This window comes from Bacillus rossius, chromosome 1 (genome assembly GCF_032445375.1).
Source record: "Bacillus rossius redtenbacheri isolate Brsri chromosome 1, Brsri_v3, whole genome shotgun sequence".
Lineage (NCBI taxonomy): Eukaryota > Metazoa > Arthropoda > Insecta > Phasmatodea > Bacillidae > Bacillus > Bacillus rossius.
The window spans coordinates 113,659,561-113,680,069 of NC_086330.1; the positions used below are offsets into that span (position 1 = coordinate 113,659,561).

At 36.0% G+C, this 20,509-nt stretch overlaps 1 protein-coding gene across 2 annotated transcripts; it reads left to right on the forward strand.

Moving 5' to 3' along the window:
• Positions 1 to 5,373: 5,373 nt before the first annotated feature.
• On the forward strand, positions 5,374 to 18,861 carry LOC134542419 (anaphase-promoting complex subunit 15). 2 transcript variants are annotated; one of them, XM_063386638.1, is made up of 3 exons: positions 5,374 to 5,663; positions 12,355 to 12,414; positions 18,089 to 18,861. In XM_063386638.1, exons 1-3 carry the CDS (start codon positions 5,541 to 5,543, stop codon positions 18,269 to 18,271), a joined length of 366 nt encoding a protein of 121 aa, XP_063242708.1. In that variant the 5' UTR covers positions 5,374 to 5,540; the 3' UTR covers positions 18,272 to 18,861. The 2 variants fall into 2 exon arrangements, with proteins under 2 accessions (XP_063242708.1, XP_063242717.1); XM_063386647.1 differs by having other exon boundaries at positions 5,380 to 5,433.
• The last annotated feature ends 1,648 nt before the right edge of the window (positions 18,862 to 20,509 follow it).

Below are 20,509 nucleotides of genomic sequence, written 5' to 3' on the forward strand. Positions count from 1 at the left end.
GATGTTATGGGAAAGACCTCAAAAAATCGTGAGTAGTAATCCGTTATGATAATATACCAAGTTTGATATTTGAAAAAATCTACCCCTACTTTTTCCCAAGGGCGCCTTGGAAATTTTTTTTTCAGTAATGGCTCTTTGTGATTTACTCTTTCTTCAACACAGCGTGGACAATTGCGGATCAAGTTTTCAAGCTGAGATGACAAACCTATCCACCAGACTGAAAGCTTGGCCCTTGCTCGACACTTCACAATCCCTTGATGCCCCATGTGAATGAAATTTATGCATTTCAGTTGTAGGCTGGGTGGAATGACAATTCTTGTTCCTTTCAGTAAAAGGCCCTCTCCAAAAGAAATTTCATACCTGAACTGATAATATGGCTGCAAGTTTTCTGGAATCTCGCACTTTTTAGGCCAAGTCCCCAAGGAAAATTCTTTCAATTTTTTACAAATAGGGTCTTGCTCTTGTTCGGTCTGTATGAGAGAAAGAAATTTATCTGTAATAGGATATGTTGTTAGGGTTTGATGCACAAAGGCTTCAACCTCCCGGGTTAATTCTGGATCATTCTTGCTAGCAAACTCTTCTAAAGGATTTCTAGACAATGCATCAGCCACTACTAACTCCTTCCCTGGGACGTACAGGACCGTGTAGTCATGCCTCATGAGTCGGATACGGAACCTCTGAAGACGAGGAGTAAGTTCATCTATAGGTTTGGTCTGTAAAATTTGTAGTAAGGGTTTATGATCAGTTTCCAAGATTACATGCAAACCAATGATGTATTGTTGGAATTTCTCAGCGCCCCAGGCTAGGGCTAAAGTTTCTCGTTCAATCTGAGAGTAACGCTTCTCAGTGGGTGTAAGCGTTCGAGAACCATATGCCACTACTTGTCGAACTCCCGCTTTTGACTGCATAATACAACAACCTAACCCAAAAGAGCTGGCATCTGCACTCAGTATTATTTGCTGCTCTGGGTTAAAAAATGCAAGTGTAGGCGTTTCTGAAAGAAGTCTTTTAATCTCAGCAAAAGCCTTCGCCTGCGACGGTCCCCAAATAAATGAAGTGTTTTTCTTAAGAAGCGAAGACAATGGTTCAAGTGTTTCAGATTTGTTTGGGAGGAACTGAAATGAAAAATTCACCAACCCCAGAAATCGTTGTAATTCACTTGTGTTAGTAGGCTGAGGAAACTCTAACAACGACTGAACTCTTTCTGGGTCCACCGAAATCCCTTTGGATGTCAACACGTATCCCAGGTATTTGACTGCTGTTACCCCAAACTCACTTTTCTCTTTATTTATGGTTATCCCCTCAGTTTCCAGTCTACGTATAACCTCTCTCAATGTAGCATCATGTTCGGAAATAGTAGAAGCATAGACAAGAATATCATCCATGTGGAATAAAACCCCTTGAATGTTTTCCAGAAGCTGTGCAATTTTGCTTGAAAAATACTCCGGAGCACATGCAACGCCAAATGGCAGTCTTTTAAAGAAATATCTACCAAACGGTGTAATAAAGGTTGTGAGAAGCTGACTATCCTTATCTAAGACCATTTGGTAGAATCCTGAATTGGCATCCACTTTAGAGAAGTATTTTGCTTCTTTTAGCATTGCTAGTTTAGTTTCTACGCTAGAAATTGGGAAATGAGGTCTACAAACACTGCGATTTAACTCTGTGTAGTCACCACATAAGCGAACTGTATCCCCTTTAGGGACTACTACTATGGGTGCTACCCAATCTGTCGGTTGAGTAACTGGCTCAATAATATCCATTGCTATCAGCCTGTCCAATTCCCCTTTCAATTTACCTTGCAATGGTATGGCTACTACCCTTGGAACGGACTGAACAAATGGTTTTGCACCCTCTTTCATCACAATTTTTACCTCTCCTTTCATTTTGCCTAATCCCTTAAGTAACCCTGGGAACTCTATCGGGATTTTAACCTTTGTGTGTTCCGAATTTGGGTCTACATAACCTTCATAATTTACGTTAGAAACCTCACAAAAATCACCTCTGAAGTATACAATACCCAACCTTTGCAGACAAGCTCTACCCAATATTGCAGTTTGCAGCCCTGAAATAACAAACACCTTACATCTACTTTCTTGACCCTTTGTTTGCAAGAGCAAATCCAGAAAGCCAAGAACATTTAACTGGTGGCCATCTGGACCAGAAATTTTTACCCTACTCGTTTTAACAACCTTTAAGAAATTCTCTGGCACAACTGAAGTAGGAACACAACTAATGTCTGCGCCTGTATCTATAAGAAAGTCTACTGACATTTCGAAATCAACTATTTTCACTTTAGTGGTCCACTTGTCTATCACTCGACCTAGTGAATTTAGCCATAATCCTCCTATAAATGTACCCTCTTGCCTCTCATTCTCATCTCTATCCCTGTCTGAAACTGTAAAGACTTTACCCCGTGCTGGCTTCACCCTGGCTTTGCATACAGAAGCCCAATGCCCTAATTTATCACAATTGAAACACTTAGCTTTACGTGCTGGACACTTCATCCTCTCGTGTGCAGGTAATCCACAGAACTGGCACCGAGTTTCTTCTGGATGTGTCGGAAATCTGGACCGAGACGAGCCTTGTTGAGGAGAAACACTGCGTTGATTCGACGAACGAATTCCCTTATGGATCCTGTTGACATCACCACTGTATTGCTTCTCCCGATGAAGCACTGATGACTGCTGTGACTGAAGCTCTGCTTGTTTAGCTGCCAAAACCGCCTCTTCTAATGTCAGTTTTGAACGTAGTTGTAACTGCTCGCTAGTCTTCTTGTCCGCCATGCCAACCACTAACCTGTCCCGAATAAGTTCATTTTTAAGGTCGCCATAATCACAGCTTGCAGCCAAGGTGTGCAACGCCGTTACGAATTCACCAACCGATTCACCTTGAATCTGAACTCGAGAATTAAATTTGTATCTTTCAAAAATTGTATTTGTTCTGGGTGTGAAGTACTCACGAAACTCTTTCAACGCTTTTTCCAATGTGTTCGGCGTCGGGTGAAACTGTGTCCATATTTCCTCCGCACGTTCTCCCAACACGTACAGCAATAGATCAACCTTATCTTTACCCGGTTTAGAACCATGCCCCGACACGGACATATACCGCAAAAATCTTCTTTCCCAAGCTGGCCATGCTGCCGGCTGAGTGAAGTCCATTGGCTGTGGTGGTTGAAGATTGTTTACTCGCCCAGGCGGCGAGGCCGCCTCTGACGCGTCGCTATCCATACTGATTTATTATGTAGTAACAGGTACAATGAATAAACCCCGAGCGCCTCGAAACACAACGGAACCATTAACGCTGTTTACCGTTGCCACCATGTACGATAAATAGATGTTAGCATGTCGGCCATTGCCAAGAGTTAGGCGCTACCTGGTTCAGTGTTGCCAACTGTGACCTGATAGTACAATATGGTACAATACTACTTTAGTGCAAAATAAATTATTTACTTAGATTATCCATATTTGTTCACCTAATATTTAATGTGACATGCATCCATTTTTGCACTTTACCTAATAAACTTCTATTTACAATTTGGTCTTGTCGTAATTACACAAAATTGTGCACCACTGAAAAAGTAATGTCAATCTTATGCTGTATGACATAATGTATATAAACATGTGGGGAGACATGTTAACACCTTTTATACACCTAAAGAAAAACTAAGTTAGTAAGGAACTGAATGAAAAGCAGAAAAACCCACAACTCCAATATACCAAGTTTACTGTTAAATATACTATTCAAAATAAAACAGTAAACATTCAGAACAAATTTTTGGCATGACATTTTCAACTTTTTTCTCGTTGCACTAAGTTTCTGCTTCACAACTTGCATAAAAGCCTGTGCTTTTCTTGGTGATTTTACTATTTAATCACTGTTAGTAAAATCACCAATGTATGCTTTCCTTAACGGACGTGGTTTTTTCTTTGGTGGTTCAGCACTGTCAGTGGATGAACTGCTGTAAACAAATAGTTACAAAATTAAAATGGATATGTTACATCACCACACTTTTTATTATTAACAAAATAGTAAACAGTACTTCTAAATCTTTTAATGCAACAAATCATATGATTGAAAATTATCAATTTTTACACAAAACCTTTTCAACAGTTAACAAAACAAGTAGACATGAAAAAAGTGTCCAGTTTAATGCAATAGTTTGTATAAATTATAAAAGGCCTAGTCTTTCATCACCATAACCTGAGTATTAGCATAGCTCATAAAATTATAAAACGATCTTCACATTGACAGGCTCGAAATGTGCTAGAAGGCAGTAGCGGATCCAGGATTTTGGTTTGGGAGGGGCTTGACCCAGCTGAGGCTAGGCTTTATCAAGGCAAACAATAAAACAATAGTGGACTCAGATGCTTTTGGAGGGGGCTTGAGCCCCTTAGCCACCCCTCTGGATCCGCTACTGCTAGAAGGTCTAGTCATATACAACAGATTTTAGTAAGATTAGAGCAAATTACGCTGGAAATAGTCAAATAGGTCTATATAGTGAAATTTATTTAATACAAACCCCAAAGGATCTAAATGTTCACAGTTTGTAATAATAAGATTTGTATTAACACATATCATAAAAAAAATCTCAGAATTACCTAATTCTGATTATTTGATGTAGGCCATAAAAACACCACTTAGGTACCTTTCATGGCTATGTGACAATAATCATTGTGTCAATATTTCTCTTGTATATATTAAATTTACGCCAAATTTTATTCGGTCATTCCTGCTTTTAATTTATTAAAAACGAACTGTCTCTTAAAAGTTTACGACAACATTCACAACTACACTGTGCCATTGTATTATTTCAATACAAATAAACACGACCTTCGTCTTCTCTCATGACTACTACACTCATTACTATCGTCTATTCGTTTTTTAACCAATTAGGAACCTGGTATCGTAAAACTGACTAGACCCGATGAAAGTTGTAAACAATAAACAATGCATCCTTGGGATTACTAGCTAATAGACGTGGTCGTGTTTAATGTAACTATTAGCGAGTGAAACTATATAACGTTATTACGATTACATAGTAGTAATACTGTCTGCTAATAATTCACATTCGATTTATTAAACCCTATAGTAATATAAATATACACAATGCCGAGTGCTGACGTAACTATTAAATACTTAATGGTTTCTTACTAATATAACGTGTCTTAACTCACCTGTGAAATGAAATATTGCTTCCTTTTTTAAATGTTTGCGTACAACCATACGCGACACAAGAAATAACCATTTTAATGATAAAATAACCACGTTGATACACAATAACCCCATATACCCTGTGTACTCGTCACCAACAGTCAGCTGTTGCTCATCTTGCCCTCACAACAAAACGTTCAATAAGCAGTCTATAACTATCTATGGTCTAAGCCGACGATATATGCTCTCTTTTCTATGCCTAGGGTTTTCCAACCTGACGTACGTATGCAAGTTTTGTTTACACTCTGCTGAATATATTGCATAATATTGTTCGCTGGAATAACTCTCTGATTATCCTGGTAATATTTTACCTACGTAAAAGTAAAATGCCAGTTCCGCTCTTTCCAAGCCTTTTTCCGAAAGTCACCGATCCATTATGGTTCAACGTCGACAAGCCATGTGATGATGGAACTGAAATATCTCTTGTTGAGCAAGATCATCAAGCTTGGGTACATGTTTGTAATAAATGCGCTTGAGCTATCTTGCATAATTAATTTTAATGTTACTGTTTGAATAAGTATTTTACAAGTGTTGCTAGTTAAAAAATATTTACGTAAGTTGTATTTTTTTCTCATTATTAACCACAATGTGATAACTTCCAAGATTAGATGCTTTTCTATAACACATTAAAAATTCCAGGAAAAGTATTTTCGAGTACTACTTTTTAATTGGGAGTTGTCTTAGATCCTGATAACGTGTCTGCGATGACGTCATTACTCCCTACATTATTGCGGTAATTTGGGGTATTTTGGTGGGGAGCATTCAAATGCTTGTTTTGCACAAATTACGGTAAATATGTATTGTACGGATTAGCGCCAAAAAAAATCGTACAAATATGAAATAACTTCCATTATATGCTCTTTTACGTCCTCTTTTCAGAACCGCCTGCGGAGATAAAAAAATTCCAATTACTTTTGGAGATATCGAATTTTTTAATATTCATTTTTTGGCGATTTTTTTAAAACAAAATTTTTAAAATCCGAAAATACCTCTATTCTGTGCTCTTTAACTTCCTCTTTTCATTTAACCCGGCGGAGATCAGAAATTCCAAATACTTTAGGAGGTATGGAATTTTTTAATTTTCATGATGTGCACTGATGCGTCCCGCGTTCACTATTGTTGCTTGTTTACAAGTATGATTTTTTTTTTCGCGACGTAGTTGAACGACATCACGTAAAAAGAAAATTACGTGAGTTCCTACTGTTCATCCTTTTTCCCGGTTTGTTAGGTCAGGTCAGCTACATTATAAATACTTTAAAAACTAAACTACCATTAAAATTAATTTTATTATGTCCGTTCAGTTTCAAAGTATTTATACTGTAGCTGACCTGACCTAATCTACCTTTGTCCCGTTTTGTTAGGTCAGGTCAGTTACATTATAAATACTTAAAACTATACAAGTAAAATTAATTGATATTATTTTTAATTTCCATTTATTTTGAAGTATTTATCATGTAACTAACCTTACTTAATGGAAAATTTCTGTTATTTAGGCATTCACGCACACACGGCAAAATATAAAATGGCGTCTGTTGAATGATTACATAGGGCTTGTATTGCAAAATAAGAACGGCGATATCTCCAAAAGTAATTGGAATATTTAATCTCCGCAGGCGGTTTTGAAAAGAGGATGTAAAAGAGCATATAATGAAAGTTATTTCATATTTGTACGAATTTTTTTTGGCGCTAATCCGTACAATACATATTTACCCAAATTACTTTAATTACTAAACTTACTTTCGGGTATTGTCTTCTATACTATACTCTACCTATTCTAGTGTAGATCACAATATTAAACAGGGCCGGTGCAAGGTAAATTTGCGCCCTAGGCGAAAAATCTTAATGCCCCCCTCCACCCCCCCCCCTTCCGACAGACACCCCAAAAAATTTCCCTTGCCTCAAAATACATCACGTAAGCCTAAGATTTTGTCAACAATCAAACGTAAGCAGGCTTGTGTTTTTTTTTTTTTTACATTTTTACTTATTACAAATCATAAACAGGTCACAGTGAACTTTAAATAATTACTTATATCAATATAAACATTCCAAACTGTTACAAAAATCCATTTTCATCTAGTTTCAATAATCGTTAAACATATATCAGCTGTTATGTGTCGTGCTGCGCCGCCCCCAGCTACTTGGCGCCCTAGGCGTTTGCCTAGTTCGCCTATATGGACATGCCGGCCCTGATATTAAAGATATATTTTCCATGGTATTTTATTGTTTACTAAAATCCCAACCAGTGTAGTGTATTTTGTGGTAATGGCGGCTGTGACAGTGTGAAAACACAGATATTGTAATGTAAGTTTTAAACTGATATTTTTCATGAACCAGTAGGAATTAAGAAACCATCCCTTCAGGCTAAATTTAGGGACATGTGTAGTGTGTGAAAACCACTTTTACGATTTTTTTCTTTCCGTTCTAAAAAGCCCCTATATCCGAGTATTACCCCTATCGTGCAAAACAAGCATATGGTTCTTACTCGACTGAAACACCTGTTCCCGCGCTTGTACCGTGAAAACATACAGGTCGTAATTACTTAAGCAAAGCCTTGTTGACGAATTCATCAAATGCCATACAAAATCTAGATGTAAATATATAAAAATTTTTGTAATTAGCTGTCCTACCCTCACCAAACCTTTCTCTTTATTTTTATTACCTCACTGATTGTAAAATTAACCTAGGTACCTTAGGAAAACTTGCCGTTTTTAAAGAACCTAATAATTTTTATGATGGTTCTAACCAAAGAAAATAAATATTTCACCTATCATTGCAAATGAACACAACACACCTTTTTCCAAACAGCAAACAAAATGCAAGTGAAACACTACTACCAATCATGAACATTTTAAAACCATATAACCACTTACACTAATCTAACTTAGTTTAGTAACAGTTCTTGTTTGCTGTCAATATTACTCGTGTTTATAATAAATTAAATTAAAAAATCCCCATCCCACCATATAATTATTTCTGAATCAAGAAAACACAAATCATCACTTTCCTGGTCGCTACTACAATCACCACCACACATTCTTTCTCTACACTGTCACCACCCACCACCTCCGGCTAGCTCAAATTAGGTATGAGTGGAACATACAGTTTGCAGGTCACGAAGAATGAAGAAATTTATAAACAATGTTCAATGTAGTACCTGTTTTTTTTTATTTATGTAAAAATCACACTATATTCCATACAGTAGAGCACACAACAAAAAATTAAATGGTACCTCCATAAAAGAGAAAAACACGTACACTTATTACAAATTACATTATATTGCTCGGATAAGTTCCGGCCAGCGACGGCTGGACAAAACCCTTTGTCGCCTCGCTGTGGGCTTTGCCTACGACTACGGTCAAAAAATTCAAATTAATTTAAATGTCCGAAAGAAAAAAAGTTCTTAGGCGTCGCCCGGACCATAGCCGCAAAGTTGTAATTCAAAATAACATTGCTAAATGATGCGAGCCATCGCTCGACCACGACCTCTCGGCACGGTGCTCAGACAATGACTGAATTTACAGCCTTCTTCTTTGTGCGGGCAGTGTCCTGGGCTCGCTGACGTAATTTTCAGCCAATCACGGCACATGGTAACAGAGGCTTCCACGAAATGCTTCCTTCTGTTCCCACGGCACAGCGATTTTGTATCTTTCTCGCACTCCCGTGACCGTGACTCACACGCCTAGCGTGTGAAACAAAGCCTAGGTCGTGGAAAAAAACGAAGGAAAATCACATCAGCATGCCTTCCCACACAAAGAGGCCAGCAAATAATTATCAGAAAAATACTTGTGAATTTTAAAAATAAAAACAACAAATCCGGAGAATTATTTTCACAATAACTTTGAAAAAAGAAAAACTTTAAATCTAACCTGAAATATTACAAAAAATTTATAACAAATTATTATTGCTGGATGGCATGGGGAAGGCTGTAATCTGGGTTGTTACAACACTGGTCCATTTTATTGATTCAATACAAATAAGCATGACCTTTTATTTCTGTCATGACTTCTACTCATTACCACACACTTCCAATAAAAATACTCATTGTGTTCCTACCTATTTATTCACTTGATAAAGATAGTCCATTCCACTTATTACTTAACTCCTACTTGTATTACAACCGCTACTATCACTCCATAGCTCTTTCTGTCATTCATATTTATTTTCACAATGCTATCAAAACGCTATATTGTCTTTCACTTTTACCAATATTACATACTATATTTTCCTTTTTTCCTCCATTCTAGTTTGTTATTAGCCAACTTCCATGACATTGTAGACTTCCCCATCTTTCTTTCCAACCAATAGTAATGCACAGTATCATGTGAACTTGACCCTTTAAATTTGGCTCTCATAACATAACCTAAAAAAAACAGTTTACAATCCCTTTTGACTGAATAAACCACTTAGCAAGAATTCAGAAGTCTTCAGATTTGCAGGAATATTTTGGCACATGTTAGAACATGGCATATGAATGCAATGTTTTTGGCAATTGTCAAGGAGAGTGGTATGTGAAAAAAAAAATGTGTGTTGTGTGTGTATGTGTGTGTGTGTGTATAAATAATATTATTTCCTGTTACTCTTTTTCAAATTGTTCTGTTAACTGGCATTGCAATATTTAAAGTAGTTTAGTGTTTGAAAAGTTGTTTGTCTATGCATTTAACATTTGAGATTTGCAATTTTTGGCTTGTTTTACTGTGTGGTTGTAAATTTATCTTCTATCTTTGTTCTTTGGGGTTTCTCTATTACATACAGTATAAACTAGCAATGGTTTGTGCCCAAAATAATGTTAATCAATCTTCCCCAATTGCAAGGATCATTTAAAAAAAGTAGGATAGGTAAGCTACATTAATTTAATATAAACATTCATTATGTATTATGTATATTTTATGAATGTAACTGACATAACACAACTTGTGGGAAAAAATAACCTTGGAAACATATATTAAAGAAATTAAACAAGCACCAATAAATACTATGAAATATCAAAAAAAAAAATTAAATAACTCACCCTCACAATGACTTACATACAACCACTCACAACTACTTTGATTTAAAATAATATTTGAGCATCTTCTTTCATTTGACAATTCAAACAGTTCACCAAAACAAAAAATAAAAACAGGGAACCTAGCAGTTCAAAAGTTTAGCAAATGTTTGTCACTGTACATAATACCTTCAATTTTACAATCAGAAACTATTCACAGAATAAATTTAACTATAAAATATCATGTGTCAAATCATCTTAATTAAATTGAACTATGACAACTTTTCATTATAATTATAATTGCCTAAACTAGTAAAAACAAAACACATGCCTAATATTGCCATTTTTCCCACAGTAGGTAAGTACAAATGCTTGCTACAATACAAAGTATAAAGAAATTATTGGTTATATTGAACATAGCGAATATTTTTATCATTTCATTAACATGGAACTGGAAAGTAATTCTACCTCAGGTAATGAGATACCTAATATAATTATAATTTGTCCTTTTACTGAATGATTAGAAAAGTGTTTCTACGTAAAAAAAAAAAATCCAGATAGGTACTTGAAAATTACCACGTTTTCTAATTAATTTTGATAAAAACAGATTTCAGTGCAAAAAAATATATATCTTTTTGATTAATAATAATAATAATAATAATGTTGTTTCATTGTCCTGCAAAGAGCCATTTTCCAATTCCTTCTGGATTCTGAGGTACCACTAATGGGGAAGGTGATAAAGTCTAGGGAAATTATGGATTTAATAGCATTAAGAATTAAGAAAATAATTGAAATGTAAAGTATTAAAATTTGCTGTGACAAGTAAATTACAGCAATTTCAATAATTTTCCATTTATATTTTTATTGTTTCTAGCTAGCAAAACCACATGATTTTCCTCAACTTCAAGGACTTTAATAATTACAAAGTTTTTTTTTAGAATTCTTTTGAAATGAAAATACCATTTTGTGAAAATTAAGACATTGTCACAATTTAAAAGAATTTAAAAAAATCACTGACCTTACCTAACTTAAATTTCACTCTACCTTCCTGAGAAAAAATTTGCATGAATTTTAATACTTAAACAACTACTTGCCTATTATTTATGTATAACTAACAAACCAAGCAGTCACTTTAGTTGTGATCATCTAGATGTGCGAAAAACCTACCCTCTTGGGAAAAGAGAATTGACTTTCGCAAGAATGTAACTATTTTAACAAAAAAAAATTATGTATCATTTATGTAACTGACCCAACTTAACCAACCTTTCACTTTAGTAATGATCAGTTAGAAGTTTGAACACCTATGTCTTCAAGAAAAAAAATCACTATAAAACATACGCTTTGCAGAAAATGAACACAATGGACTATAAACTACAGAAGGACATATGAAAAGCTCATGAATTTCTGAGTCACTATCAATGGTAAGCATTGCTTGTACAAACATTAATATCCATCAAAAAAATATGTGTTGTACCATTAATTCAGCGAATTAGTAAAATAAATATGCGTTAGGTATCACAAATCCACACGATAACTGTTTCGAAAAATCTTTGTAAAACATATTACTGCCTACCACACCCATCAAAAAACTAAATAAATTTTCAAATGTATGTGACATCAATTTAAATGTCAAAGGTATAACGGTTCTGATTCAAACATACCACTTTATACAACACAAATTGACTTAAAAAAAAGATTAAACTACATGAAATAAACATATAACAATTAACAAACAATATTTTATTGATAATTTGATATGAATAATTATATCTAACTGGTAGGTACAATTATCATTCCCACAACGTAAATGACAATAGTATCTTCATTACCACCTTCAACGTGGTGTTAATGCTCAAGCATAATTAATAGTAGGTACTCAAAAATACCATATTTAAAATACATTTATTATATATATAATAATAATAATTTTTTTTTTTTATTCTGAAAAGTAATTCTGTTCAAGAATTACCTTTATGTATATTTTGAATGGCCAGGTTATAGGAAAGATATCAATAACAGTTGATATTAATTATTATGAAACTATTAACACAATAATGGTGAGCTGCTCTGATATCATGATTTTTATGATGATGATAAAAATTCTAGAAATGCATTTATCCTAAGTTAAGTATTAATGGGACTGTTTATTTCTGCAGGTGAGCACTATTACTCATGAAGATAGTGATGTCATTCCGATTGGGAAAGCTGCCTCTGAGGTAGGTTGGTTTTGCTAATTTACCTACTGTCTATAGAATTTTGTAATAAATTTACTTTTTTTTTTTAGTTTCAATAATTGAAAGAAAAAACCTGCATGAAAAATTTGCTTATTGAATTTTAAAAAAATCACAATAAAACATGCAGGTGTCTCACAAATACAGGGTGTATCTGTAACAGAATGTTATTTTTCTTACAGACAAGCATTTTGAAAATTTTTAGTATCTAATATTATTTTCTCCCAATGAATTTTTTTTATAAAATTAATTTTATCATAATGTTCAACATGTTCAGAATATGCTCAACATTTTTCTCACAAAGTGAAATTATTGATTGTCCATACATTTTAACGATTATTATTTAACTGCATGCAATACCAAATTTGAATGAAAATCTCTTGTTTACAACATTTTTTCATCACATACTTTCCACTTTAATGGATAAGCAGTATATACAGGATAATTATAAAGTCCGTGAAACATTTCATAAAATCGGTACAGCGAAATGGAAAAGAATAACGTAACAAATTATATACCGCGTGAAAGAACAACTCTCAAAGTTTTTTTTTAATGTAGTGCCAAAAAGCTATTTTAAAAAACAACCGACAGGGGCGCTAGTGCATGTAGTTGCTGAAAATGGCTGCGAACCAGGCAGAGAAATCCTTTTGTGTGCTTGAATACGCCCGTAGTGAATCGGTAGTGAGTGTCCAAAGAGCTTTCCATGGCTATTTTAACAAAACACCACCAGTTTACAATAGCATAATGAAGTGGTACAAGAAATTCGAGGAAGACGGCTGTTTGTGCGACGCAAAACGGTCGGGTCGGCCAGGCGTGTCACAACTGACAGTGGATTGTGTATGGGACGTGATGGTGCGGAGTCCCAAGAAGTCAACTTATCGGGCTAGTGCAGAATTGAACATCCCTCAGCCAACAGTGTGGAAAATTCTTTGTAAGCGATTAAGAGTGAAGCCGTACAAATTGCAGCTTCTGCAAGCCATCAGCCATGATGACAAATTTCTCCGACTGCAGTTCTGCATTGCCATGCAAAACCGTCTTGAAGACAATGACTTTGCAAGCAAATTAATCTTCAGTGACGAAGCCACTTTTCATCTCTCAGGAAGAGTCAACTGACACAACACACGCATATGGGGGACAGAGAATCCACATGCAACTCTCGAACACGTCCGAGATTCGCCAAAAGTTAACGTGTTCTGTGCCATGTCAAACAAGACAGTTTATGGCCCCTTCTTCTTCTCTGAGAGAACTGTCACTGGTATCACCTACCTCGACATGCTGCAATTGTGGCTTATGCCACAACTTGAAGCTGATAGCAGGGACTTCATCTTCCAACAAGATGGTGCTCCACCTCATTACCACAATGTGGTACGAGATTATCTGAATGAGACGTTGCCACATCGCTGGATGGGCCATGGGGCGGCCGCTGACCAAGTGCTACTCCCGTGGCCACCACGATCACCGGACTTGACACCTTGCGATTTTTTCTTGTGGGGATACATCAAGGATAGTGTTGTTCCACCTCTACCACAGAACCTTGACGAATTGAGACACCACATCATAGCAGCTGCTCTTACCATCACTCCTGATATTCTGGGTCGGGTATGGGCAAAATTGGACTATCGATTAGATGTGTGTCGTGTGACGCAAGGTGGACACACAGAACATTTATAACTAGTGGGAAAAAAAAACTTTGAGAGTTTTTCTTTCACGTGGTATATAATTTGTTACATAATTCTTAGCCATTTCACTGTACTGATTTTTTTTAATGTTTCACGGACTTTATAACTATCCTGTATATAGTGGTATGTTGTGTGGCTAAATGGACTAATGCACTATCATGTATGAGCTTAGTTGTTGGTCTAAGATGTAAACAACCGAGTTCTTTGCTTACAGCAAGCTACATATTGCCTTAGTAAGTATCAATTTTTGACTAGTTAATGCAATACGGTATATTATTAATTGGTAGTGTTTGCTACAAAAGGGAAAAGGAAATTTTTTCTGTACCCCATTTGACTCAAGGCATTATTTGTTAGTGTTCCATTTGGTTTGATTTAGGCAAGGGGCATTAGCTTGGCATAGTGCCAGTAGAGTTATAATTAAATATGGATTGACAATAGTGCTGATAAAAAAGAAGTTTTGTCAAGTGTGTGAAACCTGTTTATTTCCTTCTGTACAGCTGACCTTTATGGCACTATTTAGGTGCCATGTTATAGTACTAAGGTTCCTGTATTAGAATTTTTAATAAACCTTGGATTGCATGATTACTTGTCCTAAATTCCATACAGTTTTGCTCATAGCCATGTGAAAGTGCATTGCCAATGTTAATTTATTTTATCAGTACATTGTGAACTCATTCAAACCGTTTTGCACCAACCACTAAGTATTTGTGAGGGTGTAAACATCCATTGAAAGACATCCGCAGGTTTGTGTTGATGCCTTTAGTGCACGTTTTGAACACATCCTAAACTCTTAACACACCTCGGAAGTGTGCCTTATCCCAAATTATGGCTAATATACTACATTTGCCATAGGGCCACCTAGCTTAAGTATGCAGTTACTCAGCAGAGAAGCTGAATTTACAATGTATTCATAAATGCATTTGGCTTCATTTTGTACATTCAACAGACTTTATTAGCTGTTTTCATTTTAAATGACATAAATCGTAAATTAATCATTAGAATATGCATGTGTGTGTGCATGCGTGTATGTGCATGTATGAGTGTATGTGCATGTATGTGTGAGTGTGTTTGTGCATGTATGCGTGTGTGTGCACACGTGTGTGAGTGTGCATGCGTGTATGTGTGCGCGTATATATTATCTGAGCTAGATATTTTAAAAAAATTGTTGAAAATACCATACGTAGAATGAATCATTTAATTGTTATATAGCCCGGCAAGATACTTGTGAACCTGCAGAGACCCCAATTCGTGGCGTGATGCACACTACCGTCACGTTATAGCCGTCAGGGGAAGTGGAAGAGATCAGTTCCGCGCTTCACTCGGCTGCGTGAGGATTGCGTCAGCACGTTATGCCGGGATCTGGGTTACACGGTACAACAAGCGAGCCTATCCCATCAACCTCGGGAATTAAGTCGAACATTATTCCAGGACGACCCTCGCGAGGACTGGTGCGTGAAATTGTATACAACATTGCGACGCATCTGAAAGAAAAGAAGTTGCTGTACGGTTTAAAATACAATGTTACTGAAGCGACAAGTGCTGCAACGGGTGTGTCTAAATCAACGGTAAAAAGGATTTTGGCTGAGGAGAAAGTAAAAAGTAAAATTGGTCTGAACTTTTCAACACCTACTGGCAAAAAAAAAGAACACAAAAAACGGTTAGAAGTCGACGATTTTACGTGTGATGCTGTGAGGAGAAAAGTGCATGAATTTTACACTGTCAGGAAAACTGTTCCAACTTTAAATAAATTAAAGACTGCTTTGCGAGATGATGGTGTTTTGGACTGCAGTAAAGAATTTTTGAGAAAACTGTTAAAGAGACTGGGATTCCGTTGGACGAAGTGTTAGTCAAGGAGAAGGATTTTGATTGAGAAGCCTGATATAGCAGCATGGAGGGGGCGTTTCCTACAAGAAATGTGCAAGTTTCGAAACGATGGTTGTTCAATCGTTCATGTAGATGAAACGTATATCCATGCTACCCACAGCGTTAGTTCTTGTTGGCAATCGGACAATAAGCTGGGTGTTACAGAGCCAATCGGGAAAGGCCAGCGTTTAATAATTGTGAATGCAGGAGAGGAGGGATTTGTACAGGATGCATTGTTGATATTCCGGTCAAAATAAACAACTGGAGATTATCATAATGACATGAATTTCGAAAACTTTTCGAAATGGGTTACACATAAACTGCTTCCAAATTTGCCTGAATTTCCGTCATTGTTCTCGACAATGCAAGTTATCACAATGTACAGACAAATAAGAAGCCGACTTCCGCTAACACCAAACAAGTGATTCAAGAGTGGCTAAAAATAAACAACGTAACTTTCTCCTCTGACCTAACAAAAGCCAACCTACTATTACTTGCGAAACAAGTGCCCACTTCCAAAACTACATAATTGACGAAATCATTAAAATGAACTCCCACAAAGTAATCAGGCTTTCACCCTATCATCCTGATCTCAATCCGATTGAGTTAGTATGGGGATATATTAAAGGACAAGTGTGCAAAGAAATATCATCCTCACTCGAAGACAAGAAGACATTATGTGAACAGCTGTTCAGTAGCTACTCTAAAGAGCAATGGAAAGAATGCTGCCGGCATGTGGAAAAAATCTAGAATGAATACTGGAACAGTGATAGGTTATTAGATACTGAAATAGATAAGATTATTGTTAATCTTGAAAAATCTACAGACAAAGATTCCTCTAGTGAAACGGAAAATGCCAGCTTCACATCAGACTCAGATTAGGTAAATAACATAATATAATAACTATCTAACTTTTAAAATATTACGTTGGCATCTTAAAATTATGTATCTATAATCAACACACGTTTTTGCGTTGAACATTAGTGACTGAAAAAGTAGTGACAAATCGCATATGTTCTGTATTTTACCTTCAAGAAAATGCTATTTTTACAGAACCTTTAACCAAATGATAATTTGATAACCAAGCCTTCAAAGAAAGAGTTATTTTAACACATGCAGCATATTTGTTTATGATAATATAGTTTTTTCACAGAGAGGTTTTTTATGACTGCAAACAAATAGCGTGACTGTTAGCATGCTGATGTTCTGTTAACTTGATTTATTTTTGTAAATATGTATGTGTTTGAATGATTTGGACATGGGTTAACGATGTAGTGTATTTTCCAGTTGTGATTACATCATGCAGTTTATGTGTTATAACCCTTGTGTCGCGTTCGTGTAAGACGGGCTGACACTCGATCGCCTTTATTTGGAGGGGTCGCCACGCCTTCCCCTCCAGACACTGTCGTTGTGCTAAGGGGTGGTAAAGGGGAAGGCAGCCCATGAGCACAGCGATAAGAGAGATGGTTCAGATTTAACTGTTCCCCCGATACTAATTAGTCCTCCTTTGTTTTGCTAGAAGCAACTTTCTATAACACTAGCACACAATCCTTTTCTCATATAACAAATTGTAGTATTTATATGTCCTAAACCCTGAATAGACCCAATTACTCTCTTTTGGCAGTACGACAGTTTTTTTTTTTTTTTGAAGAAGAAGAAGACAAAGAGACTCAGTTTTACGCTGTCCGTGAGAGAATTTCCGTGTGACTAAATGCATTTGGCCGTTAGATGGTGCCCTAACCACGTGGGGTGTCAAGGTGCGGGCGGCAATTCTCGGCCCACCATGTGGCATAGCTGTAGCCCCAGGTTAAAGCTTCCGTAACTCGGTGCTCTCCGCAGCGGGGAGCTGCATTGTTAAAAAAACTGTTGTGTGGAAGTTGACGAATATTAATCCCAGTACAATAATGCCAGTTTGGAAGAAAGTGTTTCAATAGTTTTGTGCAATTTTTTGTCTGTTGGTATTATTGTAGTGGTATTCATCTAAAACTAGTATCACTTGCATTTTAAAACAAATTCCGTTTAGTCTGAACTTTTGGTGATCCGGACAGGGTCCGGTCCCATCTAGTCCGGAATATTGGGACTCTACTGTGCTTTATTATTATTTGGTGTGTTGACAGCACGTGGAAGAGGAGGAGGAAGACGACGAAGAGGAGGACGACAATGATGACGATTCAGACAGTCATGACGATGAAGAGGACGAGGAACTGGACATGGAAGTGACGTATGAAAGGGAATCGCCAGTGGACGTGGGGATGCAGCTGAGCTCTGGGTCTGGGCATGGTGTGCGATTTATCGCATAGCAGGTCTGCACCTCCTTGATTCAGGATGTTGGTTTCCTCAGACTGCTCTACATTTCAAGTTGTTACAAGAAAATGGTGTAAAATACAACTAAATAACCTAAGGTATTAAATTGTACTAAAACTACAGGCTTAATTTTAATTCAAATAGTGTTCAATTTCAAGTTAATTTTGTCTTATTTGTTTATGATTTTACCATTGGAAATCTATGTGTAGTTGCTGTTTTAAGTTCAAACATAATCAGCAGTTTTACAAACTAGAGGTTGTTTTGAAGCAATTAAAAATATTTTAACTAAAGTAATGTTCATTAATCATTCTTGTGTTTTAAATGAAATTATTGTACCTACAACTAATTTATTTGTTTCCAACCTTTTGGTTGGACATGTCTGTTTATTGTTCGTAAGGACTGAGACGATAGTTATGATTACATAGGAGATGTTCATCATTACGGAGTTCACAAAAATTTATACTAAATATGTTTGTGTGTGTTTGTATGTATGTGTATATAGTATCCAGGATGAAGAAAAAAAAAGGATGGATAGTAAAGTTCAAGAATGATTAGAGTTACACAATAAATGTTAAATGAAGCAAAACATATCTGTTTTTTTTGTGCAACCAGTTATGTTAAATTTAAATTTCATTGAATTGATTTTTTATATACCTTTAGAATAAAATTCCACTCCAGAATTTAATTAATTTTAATGCTTAATTTTTACATTTATATAAAATAGTTTTTGGTTTTTGTTTTCATATAAAATTATTCTTACACCAATAAGAGTTGGAAATACCTATTCATCATGGAATTGCATATCTAACTATTCATTATGTTCATTGAAGATTTTCCCATCCAGCATATCACTTTATTTTCTAGAGTAAATATTTAATTTTGGTGGCCGGCTTACTACACCTGTCGCATCCTACACCAGGCTGGTGGGACCACCACCTATAGACCATCAGGCAAGCCCGTAGTCCTAGCAGTGCAGCAGCCAGTAAAGACGCCTAGTCCATGCCAGCCGATGTCATTCATCTTCAGCTTCAAGCCAATAATGGCGGGAGCTACTTTACCTCCCACCATACTGAGTTTCCAGTAGCATTTCCTCTGCTGGGAGGCTGTGCACCCTCCTAAAAGATCTCCTCTGCCCTAAACTGTTGGACCCTGTAGGGAGTCAGGTTATTTGTCGCCGCCCGACATTCAGTATTGAGTCGCTGGGTCTACTCCTTTCCCGTAATAGATGACTGTGCCAGACATAGTTAACCCCGGATCATTTTACTGTGCTACTGTGTAAAGGTGTATGGAAAGATCTTGGAAAAGAAGATAAGGAAGGGCATGGCAGACATATGGCATGAGGAGCAGCATGGGTTTAGAGAAGGGAGGTTTACCATAGACCTGATTTTTGCCATACGACAACTACTGGAGGAAGAAACTAATTTGGGAAATGTCTAGTAATGATATTCCTGTATTTGGAGAAGGCATATAACATTGTGAAAAGTTCTACATTTTCTGATTTTATCTAACAATATCACATTGATAGTGTAACAGGAAGATACTTTGTTATTCTTCTGTTACAGCAGTGACGAGAACAAAGTGAAAATATCTACTCTTTATTTGGTTAGACTGTTGACAGAACATTTGCGTATTTTAAAAGAATAATGGATACAGGCTAGCATTTTCAGTAAGACAGTGAAAACATTTAATAAGTTGTTTACTAAGTGGGTACCCTGGGAAAGAGTTTTAAGTTCCAAACCTAAATGTTTACACTAAACATGTCATCATTATAGATATTATTTTTTGAAAGCAATATATAGTAGTAAAAAAAAGAATGCACTTAGTAATTTTTTTTTTTTTTAAATATTTAAACATGTTTTAAATTGTTTATAGATGTGCTTGAAATGTTCTTAAATATTTTTGTTAGTTGCTTAAAGGAACAATTTGAAGTAAAAATAAATATTCTATTAATAAAGCTTTAGAACTTAATAAGTTCTTGAAAAAATTTAAGTAGGTACCACAGTTCACTCTTCGTGACTTTTGATAATTTTATTGTGTTTTCTTTTGTACTGTTTTCTTCCAAGTTCGGTCTGTAATTAAAAGGTAGTTTCTATTTATATGTAGGAACTTAATTACAAGGCATACTGCAGCAGGTTTAATAAGAAAATAAAGGAAAGGTGAACTGAGTAACTTTATAAGAAAGCCTGGTGTGTTAGAAGGATTGGTGCATTTAAAACAAAGTCTACATTGTAAAC